Genomic DNA, 22,787 nt, shown 5'->3' with positions numbered 1-22,787 from the left:
CCCACGACCGAACAGACGACTGGGTGTACCATACCCTCACTTTCTGCACAGTCGTCATCTGTTTCCGATGGTTTTGTTGCTGGAGGCAACTTCACTTTGGTACGCTGCTTTGTGTTTTGTTTTGGCGCAGAGACCTCTGTGTTAGACTTTCGTTTCTTCATACTTGCACATCCTTCGATGTGTTTGGCGTCCATTAACATGGCTGAAGTGCTGGTCGAGTCACACCAGCAAGTACTTGAACGAAGCCACTTCAGGCCCGAGGAACCGAATTATGAACTGAATGCGGCTGATTTCACCTGCAATGAAATTCGCTGGGACCCCTGTGGGTCCTTATACATACATGATGTGTGCAATGTAGTCTCCTTGGTAGACTGATAGAAGGAAGTAGTCAAAATACGCGCGGAGGAAAGATACTGTAGATACCCGTACAATGAAGTGGTATGCACCAGCTGTGAGACATGTGGTGGAGAGTGGTTATCAGGCGAAACATCGAGCATTAAAGGGTTCAAGGATAAATATTAATCTACAAAAACTGAATACCCGAGCGTTGAAGGCCAATGAAGGCCACGGGCATCGAGTTCGACTCTGGCGGGGATGCTGGAGTGGGTAACCAGCAGCACAATCAAGTCTTTTTCTCTCTCCTGCGTCCGTGGAACATATCCGACCGCAAACGTCGATATGTTTGGGAGTTCCCGACGCGTGTTGCATTGCGCAACAACGGCAATCATGTGTCGTACTGGATGGCTGCGAGATCACCAGAGAGGGAGCGGAAGCGGAGGAGGACATATGAAACTAGGTAGGGGCCAGGGACTTCGGGGATAGGATGGGCATTGGGTTGTCAAAGTCAAAGTGTTGATGAGCGCGTCCGGGAGCAATGAGATGATGATGCGTCCAAGAACCAGAAGGAGCGGAGACAAAGATGGGTGTTCCTTAAGTTAACTTCATAGATTGAGCGACTCGGCGGGATTTTTGAACCATAGTCGACGGCAACCATTACAACAATGACGGGCAGGGATGAACGAACACAAACGTGCTGCCCAGTCAAGCGGTGACAGAGTTACAGGCCACCCGCACAGACAGACACTGTTAGACAGCAGGGAAAGTTGATCTGCTGTGATTCTATCAATAGTTTTGATGGATAAGTCCTGCAGAGCAACACAACGGGTCACGGTAGAGTGTCAGATCTTCACTGACAGCTGATAGATAACAACAGATCAGCGTATGGGGCAAGAACAAGTCCAAATATGTCGGAGAGGAACCCATCCGCATTCGAGTCCAGGTTACGGACTGCAGCCTCGGAAAAATGCATGCCTGGAACGGGATGGCTGAGCGAACTCGGACGGAGTGAGGCGAAAATTGATGGGTCTCATCAACAGATAATAGTTCGACGCCTTTTGCCCAGGAATAATCCCACTATTTAGATCCAAGGGCATCCGGGAAATGGAAACTCTAGGTCCAGTCTATGATAGACTTGTCTGGGTCCTGGGGGCCCTGCTATATTTGAGCGGAGTTCAAGTCCGAATTGGGAACATAACATGACTCAGCTTGGGAGCTCATCATTGTCATGGGTGACAACAGTGTCAGCCCCTCGTTTGTCAATGTTTGCCACGACGACCACGCACTGAGGCCTTGTCATGTACCACTCGTGTTACTCTAGATTTTCAGGCGATGTATCTACATATCAATTTTGTTACAGCATAAATGGTGTTATTTAGCAGGAGCAGAATTCTGCCCTTCTACATAGTAATGTGCATGGCCCGGCTTCAAGCCGTGGGCCGGCCCAAGCCAGGCCAGGCCAAACTCACGGCCTGAACATGGCCCAGGGCTCAGCTTTGGGTTTTGGAAAGCCCAAGCCTGTGGCTCAAGCCGCGGCTCTTTGTATGATCAATCATGATCGATCTGTCAGGTACGAATCCATTTGCATTGCCACTCTTCTACGACTCTAACAGATGCTTAAATCAAGAACTCTCAGCCGATGTCAGGCATGTCACTTGTTTGTCTCATTTTGGGTCGCACTCGCCCATAATCGACTAGGCTGAATCATCCTGCTCATTCTCAGATAGATCAGATTCCAACGAAGTGACAATTTTGATTGAGATAAAAAGTAAGTACTAGTAGATGTCTTTGCTCCAAATAATCTAATGGTTGGAATGGTCCATACAGATAGTGACGACGAGCCGCGTATAGTGCGTCCAGTGCGCAAAGTCAAACCGACTGCTGCGCTCCTGGAGCACTCTGAACAGGCTGCACTCCCCTCTCAAACCCTGGCTATCAATGCCTTCCGTGCTGCACAGGCCGCCAAACGTGTTGCCAATGACACCCAGCCCACTGTCCCACAACAAATACCGGCACCCAGCCTGCCCACTCCTGAAGCCACGCTTCCTGCCCCTGAACCTGCAAACAAAAGAGCTCGTCTTGAGGAGATCGAGGAAGATGAAGAATCCAGCGATAAGGAGCATGAAAATGTGCGGGCAAATCCAAAACATGAGTTTTCATCTGTCATTCACATTTCCGTTTCTCACCTGACACTATTAGCCAAATGAGCCCGTCACCAGAAACCTGCTCAAGATCAAGAAGAGGTTGACGAGGATAGTGTTCTTGTGGACATCAACGTGCAGCCCATCACCAACAAATTTGGTCCCACATGCGAAGATAAGACTCACGAAATCGACGAGTTCTTTGGTAAACCATTCAAGCACACTGGTACTAATGGCATGGTGAAAAAACACCGCAAGTGCAAAGTCTGTCCGTATGTGTGTTCCATTTCCATGTATTTAATTTTATTAATGCTACATATCAACTACTAGGGACCACTGTATCATCATAAATGAAATGTCGACACTGTGCCATCACTCTGAAGCTAGATTTGCTGTAAGTTTTCATATTTTTGTCAGGTGAACATCTAAATTTAACATGAATCCACTGGCACATAGGGCAAATATCGAAAATGGGCAAGGCCAACACCTTTGTATCTAAATTGCTGGGTGACGTCGCAGCTGAGAAACAGAAAGCAGCGCAGGCGCAGCAAGCGATCGATGCGCATATGACTGAGCGCAAGTTATCAGAGCGTGTTATTCCATACAGCAACCAGCTTTTTAGAAAAGCTGCAATCGAGTGGCTCGTTGCCACGGATCAGGTAAGTCTCTGAGTTGTTTGTATCATCTGGCTGCATACTAATGAAAATCAGCCCATACAGGCTCTCGAGCATCCAAAATTCAAGGACATGGTAGATGTGGCCTCGCGTGCTACTCGAGGCGTCAAAATTCCTGGTCAAAAGCGAACCCGCGCTGAGATCATCCGCATGTTCAAGAACCACATGACCACGCTCAAGAAGAAATTGAATGTACATACCATCCTTTGCAGTTTCTATTCATTCCTGACAATATTCTAGAGTCAATCTGTCAGTGGCGCGAATCAATGTTACATGTGACGCGTGGCAGGCTGACAACACAGATGGGTATTTTGCCGTCACCGGCCACTGGATCGAGGAGAACAATCCGATGCAGTGGGAACCCTGGGAACGTGTTACTTGGCTTTACGAGGCTCAATAATGCACACAATGGCCAGCGTCTAGGTGGCACATTATTCAAGGTGCTCGATCAGGATTGGTGTTGCACACAAGGTTTGCATAGTATTATCTCCTCATGATTGCTACCTTGCTTATATTTCCACCTGCTAGATTGGCCATGTTACATGTGACAACGCCACCAACAACAACATGATGCTGGAAGAGTTCTCAGCGATTGTACTGAGGTGAAGTACAACAAGAAATTTCCATGGCGTGAACAGCAAGATAAAGTAAGAAGTCTTCATGATTTTTTTGCTGCGTACTAACAATTTCAACAGCTGTCTAGCGCACATCATCAACCTTGGCACACAAAAGCTAATAAGTATGTATAGCCAAGCGCCCCACTACAATCCACACGATCCGCATGGCCACGATCCGGATATGTCTCAGAAGGTTGAGCGTGACGAGATCGGCCTCGTTCGCAGCATCTGCATCAAAGAACGTTCCTCGGCCAAACGGAAAGAGTTGTACAGGACTATCCAGACGAAAGCAGGTGTGTCTTTGCCGACACAACTGCTGATTGACATGAAGGTTCGATGGTCTTCAACCTATGTTATGCTTAATCGTGCCGAACACAACAAGAAGGTGCGCATTTGATCTTGTTGTACCCTATTGTTCTCACTCTTACTTAGTATGTTGACACGTTTGTGTACGAAATGGGCCGCCAAGAACCCAATCTAACCAAACGAGCGAAAATCGACTTTTTGCAATTGTCACCCGCTGAATGGTCACGACTTGGTCATTTTGCAGACCTTCTTTCATACGCTGACGTTGCTCAACAAGCCTTCTCGTCGGATCAAGGTTCAACTCTCCATCTCGCAATTCCTGCGCTGGAGACACTTTACAAATCTTGGTCTTCGCGAGCAGAAAGGCCCAAGTATGCTCGGTTCGCTGATTCACTGAAGGCCGCCGCAGCAAAAATAGATGAATACTACGAGAAGACTACAGATTGCCCAGCCTACGTTATCGCTATGTGTTCGTTCTCTTCTGTTTAAGCTAGCTGAGTTTGACGGTGTGCCGTTGTAGTACTTGATCCGACGTCAAAACTGGCATACTTCAAAAAGCACTGGCCATCCCACTTGCTCGATGATGTGCTTGCTTGTGCTGAGAATGTGTTCAAAGCACACTTTTACAAGCTTAATCAAACTCTGTCGTCGTCGCAGCCTACAACCACGAAAAGCAAGGCCGCTGGCCTCAAAAAACTTATTCGAGAGGTTCAAAGTGACTCCGATAACGATTCTGAGGCAGACCCAGGTGCCACGTCCATTGGCGACCCAGCAACACCATGGAGGGCCGAGTTCGCGAGCTATATCGAAACTATCGAGGCAGCTCCCTCAGCAGGTATGAGTACTATCCAGTGGTGGGGTGTAAGTGACTTTCATTTCCTCTGACTCGAGGCTGATCACTGTGTCCATTTAGATTAATGCCTTGAGGTATCCTGTGTGGGCTTCGCTGGCAAGAGACTTTCTATCCATTATGGTAGCGTCTGTCTCGAGCGAGCGAGCTTTCTCGCAAGGAGGGATCACGATCAGCAAGCGGCGTAATCGGCTGAAAGGAGATATCGTTGAGGCTCTACAATGTGTTAAGTGCTCCCTTTGTCATGAACTTATATTCCGCGAGGCCGGTCCTTCATCTCTTGTGGAGGAAGAAGCTGATGATTCTGAAAATGAGGCTGAGGCTGGTGAGCACGAAGTATCCAAAGACGAACCAGCAGATGACGAGGGGTGGGATGTGCTGATCTTGGAGGATGATGATGACGACAATATGTCAGAGTTTGATTCATTAGGTGACGAATAAGCGCTGTACAATTGTTGATATATTATAGACCGTTTTTCAAGATATTTCAATGTTCAAAGCCGTGAACAAGCCCAAGCCAAGCCGCGGCTTAGGCCTGGCTTTGGCTCGTGGCCCGGCCTGAGGTTTTTCAAAGCCCAAGCCTCCCCAAGCCAGGCCTAAGCCGCGGCTTTCAGGCCGAGCCGGGCCCGCACAACACTAGATCTAACGGCGGGCGGGCGGGGTATTTGAGCAGCTCAGAGATGGTTCGAGCGGCGTCTAAATGGAGGACGTCGTTGACACCACCTCCAGTGGTGGCGGGCGGGCATAGAAGTAGCATTCCTTCGAGGTGACAGCTGGCGGGCAGCAGCCGGCAGGCAGCAAAGAGTCGGGATGAAGGATATTAATATCCTGCTTAGGTACACCTGCAAGCAGACTCCGTTTGAATTTGCCGAGCCTGCCGAGGGGTGCCCAGACTTGTGCCCAGACCGCAGACCTAAAGTCTACGCAGACTTGCGCCAAGACCGGCCAGAACTCTGACATTCACGGGAGGCGTAGTGGCCACGTCGCTGTGCGGCACGCACCGTGACATTATCTGTTTCCGTTTCACTATTAAGAAGTCGTGGGGAGACTTGACTACTGCCAGAAAATTAGCTGATGATCTATGAGTCCCAGTGAAAACTGGCTGTGATGGGAGCGGGCGGTGTATGATGAGATATGAATTTCCATTTTCGTACTATGCCAGAATATGCTTCCTTCTGATAAGCACGTACAACTTGATAACAACGCATAAGCTCTACATTGCACCTCTTCGTTTTTATCAGCAAACATTGTACATTGTACCGGCACACTGTCGCATGATTATACAACATGCAAGGTATGTCGATTCCAAGTGCGGAGCAACTCAACGATAGTGGTCGATGCATATGTGTGTGCAAGAAACATGGGGATCCCCATGTCATTTCAATAGCAACCTGGTACCGACATCTCCACGACGCTGGTACGCAAGAGGAGAAAGAACATATTCGAACTGGAAGACTGTTACGAGGAGGTAGCTTGCAACCTCCGAGTCAGATCCCTGGCTCTGCCACTAGCAGCGCTTCTGGAAGTGCCACTCACAACGGTTCAGAGCCTCCGAACATTCACGGCAATGTTGCGATGGACGAGCAAGATGACGATGCTGCCTGGAGAATTGGGCGTCGGAAGCGTGCTCGGATCGCTAAGATCGACCCAGTTGACCACGTCGAACAGGATGAAATCCCGGTGTGTATATTTCACCCAATCAATTGAACCATTGATATTGACAACTACATTCAAGCTACCAGATGATAACCATTACCTTCCGGATGATCAAGACAATTTTTTCCATCGGCTTCAATATCCTCCACCTGCCAGACACACACCGTCTCCCCCTCCTGCCAGACACACACCGTCTCCCCCTCCTGCCAGACGCACGCCGTCTCCCCCTCCTGCCAGACGCACGCTGTCTCCTCCACCTGCCAGACGCACGCCATCTCCTCCTCCTGTCAGATGCACGCCGTCTCCCCCTCCTGCCAGACGCACGCCGTCTCCTCCACCTGCCAGACGCACGCCGTCTCCTCCACCTGCCAGACGCACACCATCTCCTCCTCCTGCCAGACGCACGCCATCTCCTCCTCCTGCCAGACGCACACCATCTCCCCCTATAGACGCTAATGCAGATGTTCGAGCCCTGTCTCCACCCGCAATAGACATCGAGCGCAGGCCTCGGCCAAATATTAATATTGATGCACTCGCAGAGAGCGCCGTACTCCCTAAACTCAGGGAAACGTTTGACTTCATTGTTGCTCTCAAGCATGCGTCACTAGAAGACCCCGTTTCCAAGCTAAGCGACGACGCAATTGAACGGCTCCACAATCCACCCAGGGGTCCTATTGACATCGACAACCCAGGAACCCGTCAAAGCATCGCCATGTACCTATCGCTGCAACTCGCATCTCAAGAAGCTTATAATCGTATACGAAGAGCAACGATACGCAATTACGCTCATGAAGATGCAGACAGTATCCTGAGCTTTTACAACGTCGAAAAGCTCGTTGCGCACTACACTGGCGTGGAGTCAGTCGAACACGATATGTGTTCTGATTCCTGTTTGGCGTTCACGGGCCCATATGCTGCCCTCGAGATCTGTCCGCTGTGCGATAAATCACGCTGGGACCAGGGCAAGATCAGAGCAAGCAATGGCCGTAGTAAGGTTGCGGCTCAAAAATTCACTACCATTCCCCTCGGTCCCCAACTGCAGGCCTTATATTGTGATCCCGACAGCGCACGCAACATGCAGTACCTTCATGAGCAAACCCAGCGCATCCTCGCACAACTAAGGGCCACACAATCCATTCCAGTAATCGACGACATCGCTGCCGGCTGGGATTACCTTGCTGAAGTCCTCGCCAATAATATCAAGCAAGATGACATCGTGCTCATGGTGTCGCTCGATGGCGCGCAACTTTATGAAAGTAAACAAAGTGATTGTTGGATGTACGTATGGATAATTCTCAATCTCTCACCCGACAAACGGTACCGGAAAGTGCACGTACTCCCCGGTGGATTTATTCCTGGGCCAAATAAGCCCAAGAACTTGGATTCATTCCTGTTCGTCGGCATGCACCACCTCGCCGCCCTTCAGAATCATGGCCTTAAGATCTGGGATGCATCCCGCGACACCGTTTTCACGTCCGACCTCCATCTCCTCTTTACGACTGCCGATGGCCCCGGACTTGTCTACTGGGACGGAATGGTTGGTCACAGCGGGAAAAACGGGTGCCGTGTCTACTGCGGCGTGCGAGGGAGACGTAAAACTGGTGGTAGCCATTATTATCCCGCATTGCTCAAGCCAGCGGACCGTTGTGTTCACGGTAGCGATCACCCTGACCTTAATGTGTTTGATCTTCCTCTTGGCGCATCTGACGGCTATGCTGAAAACCTCGAAAACGTTGTCAAGGCACCCAACACACGGCAATGGGAGAAACGGAGGACGGAAACAGGAATAACCAAACCTCCTCTTATTCTCGGTCTCAGCCCTTCGCGATCCCTTGGCGTCCCCTACTGTATGACTCCCGATATCATGCACTTAGCGGGAAACCTTAGCGACCTTCTCCTCAGTCTGTGGCGTGCCACCATAGACTGTGCACCTGCCGATGATACGGAGACCTGGGATTGGGCTGTTTTGCAAGATGAAGATACATGGGTCGCTCACGGACACGCTGTCGAGCAAGCAGGTGTATATCTTCCAGGTTCCTTTGATTGAAAACCCCGAAACATAGCTGAAAAACTCAACACCAGTTATAAAACGTGGGAGTTTCAGCTCTACACGTTCGGCCTCGCACCCGCACTTCTATATGGATTGCTTCCAATGAAATATTGGAAAAATTATTGCAAGCTCGTGCGTGGATTCCAATTACTCTGTCAATATCGCATCACAGTCGAAGACCTTCAACACGCTCAATCGCTTCTGTGCTATTGGGAACAAGAATTCGAGCACCTCTACTATCAACGCAAAGAGTGTCGGCTCCATTTCGTGCGCCCGTGCGTTCATCAAACAAATCATCTCGCTCAAGAAACTGTACAGAAAGGTCCGCCAATCTGCTACGCTCAGTGGACGATGGAGCGAACCATCGGGAATCTCGGTCAAGAGATTCGACAGCCGTCGCAACCATACGCAAACCTCTCGCAACAAGGCGTTCGACGTTGTAGGATCAACACTCTTCTTTCCATGATGCCCGAATTAGATGAGCCACCGAAGGGCCTTCCAGACGGTGCCGTTGATGTTGGAGATGGGTACGTGTTGTTGCGAAAACGAGAGAGGTACCCAATCCACCCCACTGGGCAACATGCTCTCGCTATCTCAACCTTTCTTCGCCATGGACAACAACTCCCTCGTATACGCAAGTGGGCACGACTTCGGTTACCAAACGGACAGACGGCACGTTCGTCATGGAGAGAAAAACTCAAACCCCTTGAGAAGACTCGCACATCACGCAATGTCAAGGTATATTTCGAAACGTCGGCTTGTCGTTGTCGGCTTGACTAACTTCAATTAATAGATAAAACTTAACAATCAAATTCAATTCGCTGAAGTATTGTACTACACACAGCTGCCAGTTAATGTCGCCGGACAGAACGAAGACGACTCAGACGACGACAACGAATGGCACTTCGAGAATGTCGCCGTCGTGCAGATGTACTCCATGCCGCACAAAGAACTCCTCAAACTCTCGTCGCAGACCCTCGTATCCTGCACGCTCCTTGATGATATTTTGGCAATTGATGTCAAAAATATCGTTAGCGTTATTGCAATGATCCCGCACAAACCAACATTGCCTTCCGGAGTTACAGAGAGCCGGTTTTTTATGATGGAGCGGCCTGGTCTTGAAATTTCGAACCTGGGAGTACCATATTCTGGTTTTGATGCCGGAGGTGGTGACGAGGCAGAGGACGATGATAACGAAGATGGTGCTGAACTTGAATAATATTATTCTTACAGTAGTACAGTATACCATAGCGGGAATACTACAACATTTGAAACGAGCGCAAAGGCGTGCAAGTAAAGTAAAGCGAGAGTGTGCAAAGCAGAGGACAGCAGTTTAAAACGAGTGAAAAGGCGTGCAAAAAGTGAGAGTGTGCAAAGCAGAGGACAGCGGCAATTCACAACAGTGACCTAGAAAAAGTTTGAAGTTTGTCGTACATTTCGTAGTGGATCCGTTGATAGAGGGCCCTTTTTTTAGCCGCCTCCGCCGCTACCTCTGAGTGATAAAAAGGTCGAACAGAATAGTGCCATGGCCTGAACGGGTCGAGCGGGTCCGGGTTGGGATTTCCGTGAAGCCTAGTAAGGAGATGACACGGGTAAACTGGAGAATACCTTCAATATCATGTCAGTCGAAGTATCATAGATACGAAAGGACGCACGTGGAAGTAGGCTCGTTGCTTTCCACTACCTCTACTTTGATCCCCGTTTGCTCATCTGCCTCTGTCTTTGTATCGTCTCCCGTTGCGCTCACAGACATGAGTGCCTCGGCTTTGTTATCTTCGTTCTTGATCTTGTCACCAGCGGATTGATTCCATTGACTCTTGCTGTCTTAGATATCAATGTGAGTCTACAATTGATTGAAATAGGACTTACATGGTATCCAGGAGGTTTGGTAGCGGTTTCGTAATGGCCGAGTCCTTGATACGAAAAATGATCCTCTAAGGTATATCCAATAAGAAAGATATCAGCAAGAAAACAGAAACTTACTTCGAGGTGAGTGGGTATTTCTAGATCAAAGCAATGAATGTCCCATGAAGAGACATCACCACTGATCTCAATGAGGCCGACACTACCAAGCACGCTGATTGTTGCGGTCGACATGGAAGATATATACACTGCGCTGACTTGATGGGACTTAGATAATTTCGAGGCAGCCTGGCGGACAATTCCAGCGGAGTTTAAAAGTAATATTACTGGTCTATGCACGACGTCTTTCTCTCCAATCTCCCTACCACTATCGATTGTCTAATATGTTTGATAGCAGCTCATTTTCTCATGGCGGACACAGGCCATTTAATTTTCCTTCATCAGGCCAGAATTTTCAGTGGGGAGGGGATTTGACACCATCCCCCCTATCTGGCGCCACACCATTACCAGATGACCTTTTCGAATCTGGAACTTCACATGGACAGTGCATCCCACAGCCTGTTTTCCATCAAGTAAGTGCTTATGACGTGTTTTTCTCATCAGAAATTTATTTTTAGGGCGCATATATCCACGATCGCCAGCAAATCACGGTCCTACAAGGCCGTTGCAAGATGTTAGAGCTGGAGGTGGTGAAATTGACTACCGAGCGTGACTCCATCAAGTAAGTGTATTTTTGTAGGGGAAGTTCAGCTAACTTTAATACACGGCAGGGAGATGTTCGAACGGCTTGCCAGCAGTACCGGCAGGCTTCAACAGGCTGACCCTCTACAACTCAACGCTCCACTCATTCCTATTTCTCCAACCGACTCTCAGCGTCCATCACGCGCTACACATCCGAATGTCCGTTTCTGGGATCAGATCGATTTTCAGAAGTGGTGCGACACTCCTGCGGGTCAAGGTCACAGCTCTTCCCCCGTAAACCTGGTCTATCTTGAGGACGAAAATGGTCGCACCGTCTCGTCACGAACGATCAAATCCATACGGAGGGTGCTCCGCGGTGGCTGGAGTGAGCTCGTTACTCGCAAGATCGCCCCGCATTCTTGGGGTAAATTGTCGGCATCTGGAAGACAATTAATCCATACTTTCATGGAGCACGAATTTCCCCTTTTTAAACTTGCTAACAACGGATGGAAACTAGATCACCTTGCTACTACGACATACCCTGCCTGGCGCAGAAACAATCTTGACGCCAATGGTGACTGGAAGTCAGGCGGTAACATCAAAAAGGAGGATGACAACGACGACATCGATAACGAATGCGCTGAGAGTGATGGAGAAGGCACTAACGCAAGAAAACGCAAGCAGGTGGCCGAATCAGTCAAGTGCGAAGGGGGGAAAAAGAAAAGAAAAAGTTCGTTATTGTTTTGATTTAAATACAACATTAACGCAATTATATCTTAGCTGCTCCTGCTCTCGGATCACCGTCTCCAGCTCTCGGATCACCGTCTCCAGCTCTCGTATCACCGTCTCCAGCTCTCGTATCACCGTCTCCAGCTCTCGCATCACCGTCTCCAGCTCTCGCATCACCGTCTCCAGCTCTCGCATCAACTTCTGCTCTCGTATCAACTTCTGCTCTCGCATCTTCGTCTCCTGCTCTCGCATCTTCGTCTCCTGCTCTCGCATCTTCGTCTCCTGCTCTCGCATCTTCTCTGTCTCCTCTTGCATCTCTGCCTCCTGCTCTCGCATCAACCGTACCTCTCATTCAGCCTATTGTATCCGTAGATGCTCCTGCCCCGCCCAATGCCGTGTCTAACGCAGTCAAGGAGAATATCCCTCTCGAAAACCAACCGATCATTGCACCAAAACCTGTTAGACTCACGATCGTGAATCCACTGTGAGTTCAAACCCCTGGATATATGCGCTGCTAACTGCCGTCATCAGCTCTACACTTGCTCTATGTGCTGCAAATATGCAGTTTCCAACCCCGGCCCCAACAGTTCCTGCACTCGAGTGCGAAGTCCAAAAGGCGACTGTCAACTCGAACCCTGCTGAGCCTATGCCAAAGCCAAAGAAAGCCAAGGGGAAGATGCGTCCAACTCAAACAAGGAACGGGCGGTAAGCACACCACCATTTCACGTAGCTCGACACTGACTACTACTGACTACTACACTACAGTAACTTGTGCGCGCATCGCTGGCTCAAACAGATCAAAACGAATGGGACAACTGACGAGTTTGGTGTATACTACATGAGTCTCGCTGAGAATCAGCGCACTGTACGTTATTTCATTGCACTCTTACTCATTTATTCATCTCGATATTCTAGGCCTATGATAAAGAAGTTACTGACCTCGTAAGTGGCCATCTGACGACATTTACTCTACTGACGAGTCAAATAAATTATTCACAGGTTGCTGCCAACAAATGGGACAAGACCATTGGGCAGGGCAGGATGTACTAGACTCCCGGCGCATCGACACGTATCCTCCTCGTTTTCATTTCGATCCATCCGCTGTATCATCAGCTCGTTCTCATCATACTTGCAGCATTTCCCATTCCCACTACGTCTACTACTGTGTACCTACTATATCCTAGGCAATTGCAACGTGCAATGTAATCATATTCTACACCATTAGAGCATATTCTGCGAGGGCAACTAGAGTGCACGTGTGTATGCGCTGATATGATTCCGGTGTGCTCAAATCATATGGGAGCATCACAGACTTTGCCCCATAATATCGCAAATGTGATATGATTCTCATCTTACTTGGTAAATATCACCTCAAGTGATTTTTTCGACACCCGCTCGGCAAATCATATCTCATCATACACCGCCCGCTCCCATCACAGCCAGTTTTCACTGGGTATGAGTCACGGCCTGTGGGGCCTGATTTGTCGCAGGTCCAAAGAATATTCAAACTCCGGTTGGAAGATACAACTTGAATGTGATGGAGTGGGCCGAATGACAGCGCAATGGGTGGAATGGCGAAGTGCATGAGGAAGCCTATCATGATGGATGTCAATATTAATAATCATATGGCTTTAGTGAGGCTGCCATTGACTGCTCCAGGTTTACTTCACCCTATCCAAATTGTTTGTCGAACCTGCTGGCAGTGGTTGTGTTGGAAGCAGTGTATGTAGCTTGACTTCACTGATTCAGAAGCCAATGATTTACGTAAATATCCAGCCTTAGAGATGCACCCATTCGCATCCTATGTGCTGCGAAGTTATTATCGTGCAACGGGATGGAACGAAGACAACTTATACGCCAACTTGACCCGTTCTTCTAACGGTACGCTTTTTTAGAAATTGCTTTGCTGATCTGAGCTGAAGCACATGTACGGAACAACCAGCTATACTGGATTTCAGCGTCCCTCGTGGGTTGCATCTGTCCATATCCAAAGCTCCCAATGGACTCTTCAACACCTCGTATTCCATGAACGCCATGCCGTCGCTCAACGGCTCAGTAGGCTATATATTCACATCCTGTAACCTCGACGTGAAGAGCTCTGGCAGTGTCCGTTTCAAAGATATGGTCGAGCGTTTCAAGGTGTACGACCAGCCTCGCAGGCCAGAAGGAAAAGAGGAAGAATGGCTTGCTGGAGAGCGCGCAGACACACGTGGTAGGTCTGCATGCGCGATCCGAGTCAAGTGTTGACGTGCGGAATTCAGACTATTTGCTCTATGGCCGGTTGTACCTGCCTACGGGTAGACTCGATGCGCTCTATTCTACGCGCCTATCACCCACTCTACAGGCACTTATCGCAACCATATCAGATCCACGGTCCAGTTTCTCCTCCGAGAAGCGGTCTCGAGGCGACAACAGTAACGTCATGTTCAGCCTACAGCATGACATCGGAAAGTGGTGCTCTGAATACACGTATAGTGCAGAAGACGGGATGTGGGGTGTACGCGTCTTACATAACTTTGGCAGGCTCGGAAATCCAACTGAGCCTCCTGAAGATCTGAACTCGTCCCCTGGAACAAGACCTAAGCGTGTTGACGAGGAAGAAGCGACCGGCGGTGGTCTAAAGGGCAGAGTTTCTGCTGGTGCTGAGTTCTACATTAGCGCAAAAGAGAGGAGTGCCGGAGGTAAGACGAATCGATCCAGTATTGTTCAGACACTGACAATCTACCCCAGTATCCACGGGAATTCGTTTCACAACTCTCCCTGATGCGACCCCACCATCTTTCCAACTCCCCCCACCATCATCATCACCACTCGCCCAATCCTCTCGGTCCCCTCCGTCCCAACCACCGACGACTATCACCGCTCTTTTTAATCCTATGATGGGACATATATCCACAGCTTATGCAGCGCGTGTCTCACGCGACCTGTCCATGTGCTCTCGGTTCGATTTCAACGTCTACAGTTATGATAGTGAGTGGACAATGGGTGCTGAGTGGTGGATGCGACGGGCTGCCTCGAAGCATGAAGATGAGCTCGAACCGTCACTTATCCCTCCAGAGCAACCATCAGTTCCCGTTCCCGTTCCACAGGCTGAGTCTCTCGATATCCCTTCCGATATCCGTGGGGTAGTGAAGGCGAGGATCTCGACGAACAACGTGAGTTGCATTACGTCAGGATATGCCGAGGTTGCTCACAGCTTAATTAGAATGTCTCACTGATGTGGGAGGGCCGCCTGAAGCAAATGCTGGTTAGCTTGGGTTTCGTGTCTGACCTCTCCAGTAGGTCAAAGCCAATAAAGGCCATAGGACTCGAGTTATCATATTTCAGCGCTGGTTAATACGAAATCCCCTACTTGCGAACATCTCAAACTGACAGGAAACGTCGATCGATAGTCAAAGAATCAGTCAATAATTGCGTGTAAGGTATAGTACATACACCTAAGATCAGTACAGGTAAGAGAATGGAGCAGCTAACAATGGAGCAGGGCGCGTAGAAGGGTATTTATTATATGTGCAGACAGTGTTAGGTGCAATTTTCATTATCCAAAAACAGAGCAAGGTTGACGTGCAACCAAGAAACCAGAGCCGACTGGACGTACGTCGATGAGCAAATATGAAAAACCACGTAGATCAGATGGGACATTTGTAACATGATGGGTGGAAATTGTAGAAACATTTAATCTTTTGCGACAACGACACCTTGCGCACGAGGCACGCGTGGCATACCGCCAATTGTTCTTGCCACCCGAGATATTGCATCTACGGTGAGAACCGGTCGAACGCTATGCGGGGCACGTTGCCCCGCCCCTCCAGGAGGTGTCGAGTGATTCCGCGCATGCGCGTGTACAGGCGGGCCCAGCGGCGAAGATGTACCAGAACGAATCGCTCTGTGATTTATCGCCGCTGTGCGTGGATGTGGAAATGCAGGGCGACCTTCCGTCTTCGAGCGGCCATGCGAAGGACTATATGCGCGCGCAGGAGATGGGGCACCCGGGCTCAGCAACGATGGAGCGGAGTGGGATTCCGGGAGGCCTTTAGGCGCGTGAATAGATCCAGCGAGGCCGTGGTCACTGGAAGAAGAGCTGAGGGTCCTTTCTAGTGTTTCTACCTCGGCAAGGGAGGGAGCGTGAATAGACTGTGAAAGGCCTCCCCCCTTGGTTGCCAGTGGGTCTTCACCGCCTACGATCAGCGCTGCTTTGGAAAGCAAGTTGGGGCGTGCAGAGCTTGCGCGCAACTTATCCGTTGCAGCGGCCGGCTTGGGAGGCAGCGACGTGTGAAGCGAGGCCTTCTCGGTATGCGTGATGCTTTCAGGTGCGGCAATGGTGGCGGGAGTGTCATGCACATCTGCGGTGGCCGTGACAAAGGTATCAGGTGTATTGGATAGGGGTGAAGAATCCGATGAGTCCTTAGTGACTTCGTCATCAGGATCATTATCTAAAGGTTCCATGTGATCTTCATCTTCATCTGCCTCTTCATCATCGTGTTCTTCATCATGTTCTTCATCATCGTCATCATCTCCTTCCGTCTGAGGCTCCGGCAATGGCTTAAGCGCATCCGCCAATATAGGTGATATCAAATCACCTCTGCCATCTGCGCTGGTATTGGTGCGAGTCGTCGTAACGCCCCAATCATCAAGGTCAGGCAACGAGTCATCCTCTTCACCAGCCCAATCAATATGGCTTCCAGGTGTTGAAGGCCTGTTTTCAGCCATTGCAACTGCCCTGACACGTTCAACCAAGGCGTCAATATCGTGACGAATTTCAGCCTCGTGTGCAGCTGCCAGATGAGGAGGGATATCTTTACGTGGTGCGATAGAAGATGTAGTAGGTGCTGCCTTTGGTTTCTGTGGACGTAATGATGTGGTCGTTGGTGTACTCCCGTTTAGGGGGGGCTTGGCATGCTGGGGGGTGTTGATGCGTCGATGCCGGTTAGCATTATTACGACTGGGTGTGGAGGGCACGTTTTGTACGGAATCTGGAGTTGGAGAAGCTGGAGCTACGGTTACAACTGGAACACCGCGAGGACCACGACTCGAACGAGATCGTGCTTTTGGCTTGGGCGCACGGTCAGCTGGACTAGCAGGAGGCTTTGCCGAAGTAGTACTAGCAGCTTCCGACTGGGAAGGACCCTTACGAGCTGGGGAAGGCTCGACCTTAGGCGTGGACACGTCTGGGAGGGGACCGTGGTTCTCCGAGGGTTCTGTGTGTGAAAGCTTGCTGCTTCCTCTGATCACTGGGTTGTTTGGGGAGCGACCACCGCCCCTTCCACCACCACGTGCGCCTCTGCCCCTCCCTACGCCGCGAAAAGTAGGTCCTGCCTCTCCACCACGGAGCTTATTCCAATCTCGTGGCCGAGATGGGGGCTGGGTAGAAGGGTTTGCACTAGTGGGAGGTGTTCGGCTGGTCGGGCTCGCCATGAACCGTCTTTGATAAACAACGATTTGGCGATGAAATCTTTATGGATTAGCTAGCCTGTTATATGGTCTAAGCAGCATTCAGCAGCTGAATGAATGCGACAAACGCTAATAAATTTGATCTGGTTCTGGTTATTGGAGGAAGGGTACGCCCAGTCAGATTCTATACTGTGTAGATTGCAATAAAAGGCCAACCAGCAAAAAGGTGATTGGGGCTTGCGAGGGCGTTATGAAGCTCCTCTATAGGTTTAGCGTTGAACCAAACACTGCAAAGCAACAAACCTGCTCAGCGAGCCTGACAGTGACCATCATCACAGTGTAATAATCATGTCCAAGGCATCACAACCAGAGCTTAAGAAGGTAGACCTCTATCCAAGTCCTGCCTTTGTATGCTAAACGGCTTGATACAGTTTATGGACAAGAAGTTGTTTGTCCATCTGCAGGGTGGCCGCAAAGTTAGCGGCGTTCTGCGTGGATATGACCTTTTTCTGAACCTCGTCATCGACGATGCTCTAGAAGAGACAACTCCAGCTCAGAAGCATCCCATTGGCACGGTGGTACGTTCTAAAATGCTCTGGGATGACACCTGCTGAACTGTATCTTGGCAGGTCATTCGTGGTAACAGCGTAACATCGATGGAAATCCTCGAAGCTGTCCGTCAATAGTGTTGGCACCTTTTAGTTGTTGCACTTATAGATTGCGGAACGGTTCGGCTTCTCCTATCGCTCCTGGTGCCCATGCTAACTCCTTCTCTTTTAGCGAGCTTTACAATGTAATCCTTCATGATTTGGCACGACTTCATCTCATGTCGCGATCGCTGGGTCCGATGCAGTGTAACAGAAAAGTACACTCACATTGCTGTTGTAATCGTATCGATTTTTTTCCCAATCAATTCTGCCAGCTTTGCAATCATGCGAGTCTTGACGAAGAATTCTGTCATTCGATGACATCAAATACTCATTGAAGTCTTTTCTCATTAATCAGTGTCAGTCAACACGCACCTTGGTCACCCAATCACTTTCGAGGATTGTGCTTGTGGACTAGACTAGAGCTCATTTGCACGATGCCGCAAACACGAATAGATTGGCGCGAGATGGCAGTGATTATAACTCTGCCCGCGGGTTGAGATACAACAATTTATTAGGCGATGAACGCTCTTGCATGCGCATGTACAGATCTGAGCATGGGTTACGATTGCATACCTGCATAGACAAAGACGCACATAACGACTTCCAACAGTAGCGTCGACGTATACAACTAAATATAGGGAAGTTTAGTTCCAGGACCTAGATTCCATCTTTGTTAATGCAGCTGGAAGCTAAGAATTCCCAGAAAGGAAGTCGGCACATTTTTCGTCGGAATCACTTGGTTTACGCACTGGCTGGCATCAAGAGGCTTCGAACACTGGCCAATCCTGGCGCCAGACGAACTACTGTTCCATGCGGAGACAGCTTTCAAAAAACTGCTTTTCTGCTAACACCCAATTTCATTCCCTACGTCGACTTGTCCATACATCTGCTCGCTGCTCCTCCGGAACCTTTCCACTTCATATCGTGCATGATGCATCTTCCGGCGCATGCACAACCACTCCTTCACAAAGGAACTTCAAGGATATGAATTCTAAGGAAATCATCCAGAAGGAAAAGCTTTCCGCTCTTATGGAGGTCCTCTCGCGTCAGACACGGAGTCATGCCAGAGTATGGTCATGCTATGTCGATTTCATGAACTACGCGGAATGCGATGACCTTCCTCTGGAAGTTCATCAAACGGTTCTCCGACGCTGCGTCCCAAGCTCGTATACCCTGAGAGCTTGGACAGCGCGTCGCATGCAAGCAGGTCAAGTTCCTCGCATCCCTCACCATTATGAGGCCCGTCTCAAGACCGTCGTGCGTAATATCCGAGCAACAGGTGCAGACGCAACTCTCGAGGACTACCATGTTATTTTGCAGCAGTTCGCTGCTGTGGGTCACTATACCGGTGCAATACAAGTATTAACCGAACTCACGCATGTCTGCAAACTGGACCCTGAATCGAAAACATTCGGCTTATGTCTCAAGGCAATCGCACACCGCTTGTCAATGCCAATATACAAGGTGCAGCGTGCGGACATGCTTGCTGATGCGAGCAAACTTTGTCGGAAGCTGCTCAAGGAAATGTCGGCTCGGGATATGCCTTTAACATCTTTCAACCTTGACTTGGTCATGCGTATCTTGAAGGAGGTTTTGGATCAGGAGGGCTTCCATCAGCTCATGAAAATTGGCTATGGTATAGACCTGGATTATCCAGACCACTCACCATTACAAGGCTCCAGTATGCTGTCACCTTTCTCCACCGCCGCTCTCAATACCACCCTTGATATGCTGGGCCGGCTCGGCAATGTAGCCAAGCTCGTCCAAACTTTCGAGGTCCTCACCCAACCCCTTCCTCCACAAGCAAGCCGGCACTATTCACAGGAATTTGATGAAGAGGATGACTTTGGAATCGCAAACCCCGCGTCAACCGAGCCACACGTAACTCCCAACGCCCAGCCCAATACCACCTCATACAACATCTTGCTCAAGCATATATCGCGCGCAGGCCACGCCACCTTTGCACGACATTACCTCTTCCAAGCTATGCGCCTGGATCGCCGGGTCGACCGTCATTTGCGAACTCAGCTGTATCGTAACCCCCATGGCACGCTTGCGCCGCATTTCGGCCTTAACCGGGGCACCATAATACCTGTCTTTGGAGAGGCTAACAGAGACAAGAATATGGAGTTGATGCGATGGGTCGGATGGGTAACGAGGCAGACCATACGGAGGAAGAAAAATGATATTGCATGGTACTCTGAGCTACGCGACAGCCTCCCTCCTCCACCATTTCCCTCAGAATCGACTTCTTCTAGTTCTCCCCGCGCTCCTCCACCAGACGTCTCGACAGCTCTAGACGTTGACCTCGACACCCCTTCGACACCCCCAGATTATTCCCCACCGGAGAAAATTTTCGACATAAACCTTCACCTGAACATCCTCCAGAAAAGTTTAGATGAGCTCGTAACGTGGTACGAGAACCACTATGAAGTCGCACTCTCTCGAGCAACGCAACGGGTGAAGGAGCGACTTGGTAGGCGGGTGTGGGCTGGAAAGAATATTTATTTGCTCACCGAGAATGCTCGGGTAACTGTGCCGAGGAATGCATGGATGAGGATGGTGAACTTCAAGCAAGGACAGGCGAGGTTTTCAGGAGAACAAGGTGGAAGGGTCATGCGGAATGGATGGGTTGCAGGATATAAAGGGCTAAGAGCACCCAGGCCGCAGCCCCTGCAATTCTGTAGGTGATTCTCTAAACGACTTGTTAATTTTACTGATTGAATCTCTTTAGTCGACCCGTCATCGATGAGCTGATCTGACCAAGTGCCCGTCCGGTGTCGTCATTTGGTCGTTTATACCACCTTTTTCGATACATCCACATACGTCAGGGCACTAAATTCACGAGGTTTCACTGCAAATTTAGTGTTGATACACGTGGATTGATTGCGGTTGCAGGTATCATACATGTTGAGATATGGGGCAGAGAGTGCAAGAAGACAACAATACACGAAAGTGATGCAAACATAAGAACATAATTTCGACTATGTAAGTTTTCCGTGATCTGCAGCTCGATCATCGAGGACCTTCTCCATCGCATCCAGCCATAAGCGTATGTCAGTTTGGAACCGGGAATTGTTGATATTGCTGGGGGATGATGATGTACTAACGCCGATGCCGATGTATCTCGCTAGCGCGAGAACGGGCAAACGTCGAAGGGCGCGTCCTGAAAGTTGCTGTGCCTGTGGAAGTTCCTGAGCCACGAACACTGAAAACAGCTGGTGGACCTACTCGGCATTTATCAGCAAGAGCAAGTAAAGTCGACGCAAGATCCATCATGGCATCACTTGCGCCGGAGCGATTTTTGTTGTTGCTTTCAAAGTACAGCGCTAGGTCAAGCGCAGGAACTGTCTAAGAGGTATCATCAATGAGATGACCGGATGAAGATCATGGGCAGCTTACCGTCTCCTGTAGTATTCCTTTCTTTACAAATTCGCACAGAGAGCTACGAAGAATCTCATAAATGGCTTCGCGTGGTGGCAAGTCGACGTATTGGATGATGTCTGCTCGATCAACGAAGGCCGAGTCTTCAAAATGCAAGGTAATCAGACATTTCATGTGCATAGTCCCCCTCGCCCTTACCTATTGCTTTTGCGAGGTTGCTTGTGGACATCACCAGAACGTTCTTCTGATACCTTAGCTTGTCCAGTTGTGTGAGGAGAGCATTGACTACCTATATACTTCGTGAAAAAAATCATATCATGAGAGGACTGCAAAGACGTACCCTCAGGCCGTCCGATGGTTCTGTGCCTGCCATAGCACCAGCTCTGGCTGCAGTAAGGGACTCAACTTCATCTAGAGCGCTATAAGCGGAGAACACAATAACCGAGAAGCCCATATACCTATTAGCACAACAACAAAACAGTCTTCGTCTTCCACCATTTCCATGATGTTGCTGAACAGACGTTGTACAAGTTTACCTGACTCCGAGAACCATCGAGAAAAAAGGGAGTGAGAGTTGATTTCTAGGAGACGTGACTGAGAGTAACTGTTTTTATGTGAAGTGCGTCACGTACAAGGATAGCGCATATATTAGACTTACCGATGAGATAATCGTATTGATAATTTTTGGGCAAGCGCTCGACACAGTGATGTCTTGCCTGTACCCGGGGGTCCATGCAGCAACACAACACGGTTCCATGTCACCAAGTTGACTGGGGTAGGGTCAGCATACATCACAGTCACCCAACTGCCTCACCTACAGTCGACATCAGCGTCGCTCAGAACAAAAGTTGCGTGAATATAATCGAGTAGTTTTAGCTTGATATTGTCCGCATATATCAAGCCATCCCACAATCCCTCCCATGCCTTACATGGGAGTTCGCACACGCTCGCGGCGAGCACATTTTCCTCACCATCTCTTCCCGGTGTTCCATTAGCATATTCTTCGACCGCATCGGTTTCGTGTGGTTGGTAAGCATGAATTTCCAATGAGACCTCTTTGAGGCGTAATGATTTTGATGGACATGGTGATTCTGATATTGCGATTCGGTCCACCGATGAAGCAAGGGTTGGGTCTACTTTCCACCCATCGAGGACGGATGGAAGTTGAATGGGATCGTAGTTATTGGTGATAAAATCTCGAACAAGACTTTGGATGACGTCTACGCGTCGTCTAGATTTCGTCGAGAGTCGGACCTCGACTATGCATCGCGATGAGCTGTTTACTATGATTTTACTTGCTGAGACTTACCATGTACGGTCCATATTACATCTGGTTTGCTCTCGTCCATGTCCAAGCGCGATGTTGACATCGCATCCCCGTTACCGTCATTCTCCATCTTTTGTGCTAGGGACATCTAGAAAGATGGCGGTGAAGGAAAGACGCGCAATTCAATTGGAA

At 49.4% G+C, this 22,787-nt stretch overlaps 8 protein-coding genes across 8 annotated transcripts; 5 read left to right on the top strand and 3 right to left on the bottom strand.

Annotated features, from left to right (window-relative positions):
- Positions 1–6,211: 6,211 nt before the first annotated feature.
- DEU56DRAFT_752226 (uncharacterized protein) lies at positions 6,212–7,029 on the top strand (the record flags this gene model as incomplete). Its single annotated transcript, XM_041349617.1, has 2 exons — positions 6,212–6,604; positions 6,667–7,029. 2 exons carry the CDS (start codon positions 6,212–6,214, stop codon positions 7,027–7,029), a joined length of 756 nt encoding a protein of 251 aa, XP_041213605.1.
- A 2,995-nt stretch (positions 7,030–10,024) lies between these two features.
- Positions 10,025–10,727, bottom strand: DEU56DRAFT_752225 (uncharacterized protein; the record flags this gene model as incomplete). Its single annotated transcript, XM_041349616.1, has 4 exons — positions 10,025–10,238; positions 10,286–10,450; positions 10,500–10,564; positions 10,614–10,727. The coding sequence occupies 4 exons, from the start codon at positions 10,725–10,727 to the stop codon at positions 10,025–10,027; spliced, it is 558 nt and encodes a 185-aa protein (XP_041213604.1).
- A 149-nt stretch (positions 10,728–10,876) lies between these two features.
- On the top strand, positions 10,877–12,953 carry DEU56DRAFT_958276 (uncharacterized protein; the record flags this gene model as incomplete). The annotated part of the gene is made up of 8 exons (XM_041359277.1): positions 10,877–11,065; positions 11,111–11,214; positions 11,264–11,904; positions 11,955–12,387; positions 12,435–12,608; positions 12,669–12,768; positions 12,819–12,845; positions 12,903–12,953. The coding sequence occupies 8 exons, from the start codon at positions 10,877–10,879 to the stop codon at positions 12,951–12,953; spliced, it is 1,719 nt and encodes a 572-aa protein (XP_041213603.1).
- Positions 12,954–13,687: 734 nt separating this feature from the next.
- Positions 13,688–15,240, top strand: DEU56DRAFT_727428 (uncharacterized protein; the record flags this gene model as incomplete). The annotated part of the gene is made up of 5 exons (XM_041347982.1): positions 13,688–13,784; positions 13,846–14,115; positions 14,165–14,584; positions 14,634–15,058; positions 15,109–15,240. The coding sequence occupies 5 exons, from the start codon at positions 13,688–13,690 to the stop codon at positions 15,238–15,240; spliced, it is 1,344 nt and encodes a 447-aa protein (XP_041213602.1).
- Positions 15,241–15,409: 169 nt separating this feature from the next.
- On the bottom strand, positions 15,410–17,514 carry DEU56DRAFT_523525 (uncharacterized protein). Its single transcript, XM_041346622.1, has one exon. The coding sequence runs from the start codon at positions 17,316–17,318 to the stop codon at positions 15,579–15,581; it is 1,740 nt and encodes a 579-aa protein (XP_041213601.1). The 5' UTR covers positions 17,319–17,514; the 3' UTR covers positions 15,410–15,578.
- Positions 17,515–17,567: 53 nt separating this feature from the next.
- Positions 17,568–18,312, top strand: DEU56DRAFT_777081 (uncharacterized protein). Its single transcript, XM_041351752.1, has 4 exons — positions 17,568–17,675; positions 17,726–17,872; positions 17,924–18,022; positions 18,075–18,312. The coding sequence occupies exons 1-3, from the start codon at positions 17,643–17,645 to the stop codon at positions 17,978–17,980; spliced, it is 237 nt and encodes a 78-aa protein (XP_041213600.1). The 5' UTR covers positions 17,568–17,642; the 3' UTR covers positions 17,981–18,022; positions 18,075–18,312.
- Positions 18,313–18,656: 344 nt separating this feature from the next.
- On the top strand, positions 18,657–20,800 carry DEU56DRAFT_879831 (uncharacterized protein). Its single transcript, XM_041356075.1, has 2 exons — positions 18,657–20,627; positions 20,679–20,800. The coding sequence occupies exons 1-2, from the start codon at positions 18,755–18,757 to the stop codon at positions 20,699–20,701; spliced, it is 1,896 nt and encodes a 631-aa protein (XP_041213599.1). The 5' UTR covers positions 18,657–18,754; the 3' UTR covers positions 20,702–20,800.
- DEU56DRAFT_777078 (AAA-domain-containing protein) lies at positions 20,801–22,787 on the bottom strand. Its single transcript, XM_041351751.1, has 9 exons — positions 22,638–22,787; positions 22,147–22,587; positions 21,987–22,098; positions 21,787–21,932; positions 21,669–21,739; positions 21,527–21,617; positions 21,347–21,471; positions 21,176–21,295; positions 20,801–21,126 (listed from the first exon to the last, which is right to left on the bottom strand). The coding sequence occupies exons 1-9, from the start codon at positions 22,741–22,743 to the stop codon at positions 20,929–20,931; spliced, it is 1,410 nt and encodes a 469-aa protein (XP_041213598.1). The 5' UTR covers positions 22,744–22,787; the 3' UTR covers positions 20,801–20,928.

The sequence above is a fragment of the Suillus clintonianus genome (assembly GCF_016758775.1).
Source record: "Suillus clintonianus strain FC179 chromosome Unknown DEU56scaffold_7, whole genome shotgun sequence".
Taxonomy (NCBI): domain Eukaryota; kingdom Fungi; phylum Basidiomycota; class Agaricomycetes; order Boletales; family Suillaceae; genus Suillus; species Suillus clintonianus.
Note: the sequence above shows the minus strand (reverse complement) of the source record. Positions and strands in the feature narration are given on the sequence as shown.

What these genes read in the sequence shown, in the direction of transcription:
- DEU56DRAFT_777078 (XM_041351751.1), bottom strand. Translation starts at nt 22,743, where the DNA reads ATGTCCCTAGCACAAAAGATGGAGAATGACGGTAACGGGGATGCGATG. An exon ending in AACCATCGGACGGCCTGAGG is followed by an intron (nt 21,618 to 21,668) that starts GTACGTCTTTGC and finishes CGAAGTATATAG; the next exon opens with GTAGTCAATGCTCTCCTCAC. An exon ending in CTCTTGCTGATAAATGCCGA is followed by an intron (nt 21,127 to 21,175) that starts GTAGGTCCACCA and finishes GAACTTCCACAG; the next exon opens with GCACAGCAACTTTCAGGACG.
- DEU56DRAFT_777081 (XM_041351752.1), top strand. Translation starts at nt 17,643, where the DNA reads ATGTCCAAGGCATCACAACCAGAGCTTAAGAAG. An exon ending in CACAACCAGAGCTTAAGAAG is followed by an intron (nt 17,676 to 17,725) that starts GTAGACCTCTAT and finishes GGCTTGATACAG; the next exon opens with TTTATGGACAAGAAGTTGTT. An exon ending in AGCATCCCATTGGCACGGTG is followed by an intron (nt 17,873 to 17,923) that starts GTACGTTCTAAA and finishes GTATCTTGGCAG; the next exon opens with GTCATTCGTGGTAACAGCGT.
- DEU56DRAFT_523525 (XM_041346622.1), bottom strand. Translation starts at nt 17,318, where the DNA reads ATGGCGAGCCCGACCAGCCGAACACCTCCCACTAGTGCAAACCCTTCT.
- DEU56DRAFT_879831 (XM_041356075.1), top strand. Translation starts at nt 18,755, where the DNA reads ATGCGGAGACAGCTTTCAAAAAACTGCTTTTCTGCTAACACCCAATTT. An exon ending in GCCGCAGCCCCTGCAATTCT is followed by an intron (nt 20,628 to 20,678) that starts GTAGGTGATTCT and finishes GAATCTCTTTAG; the next exon opens with TCGACCCGTCATCGATGAGC.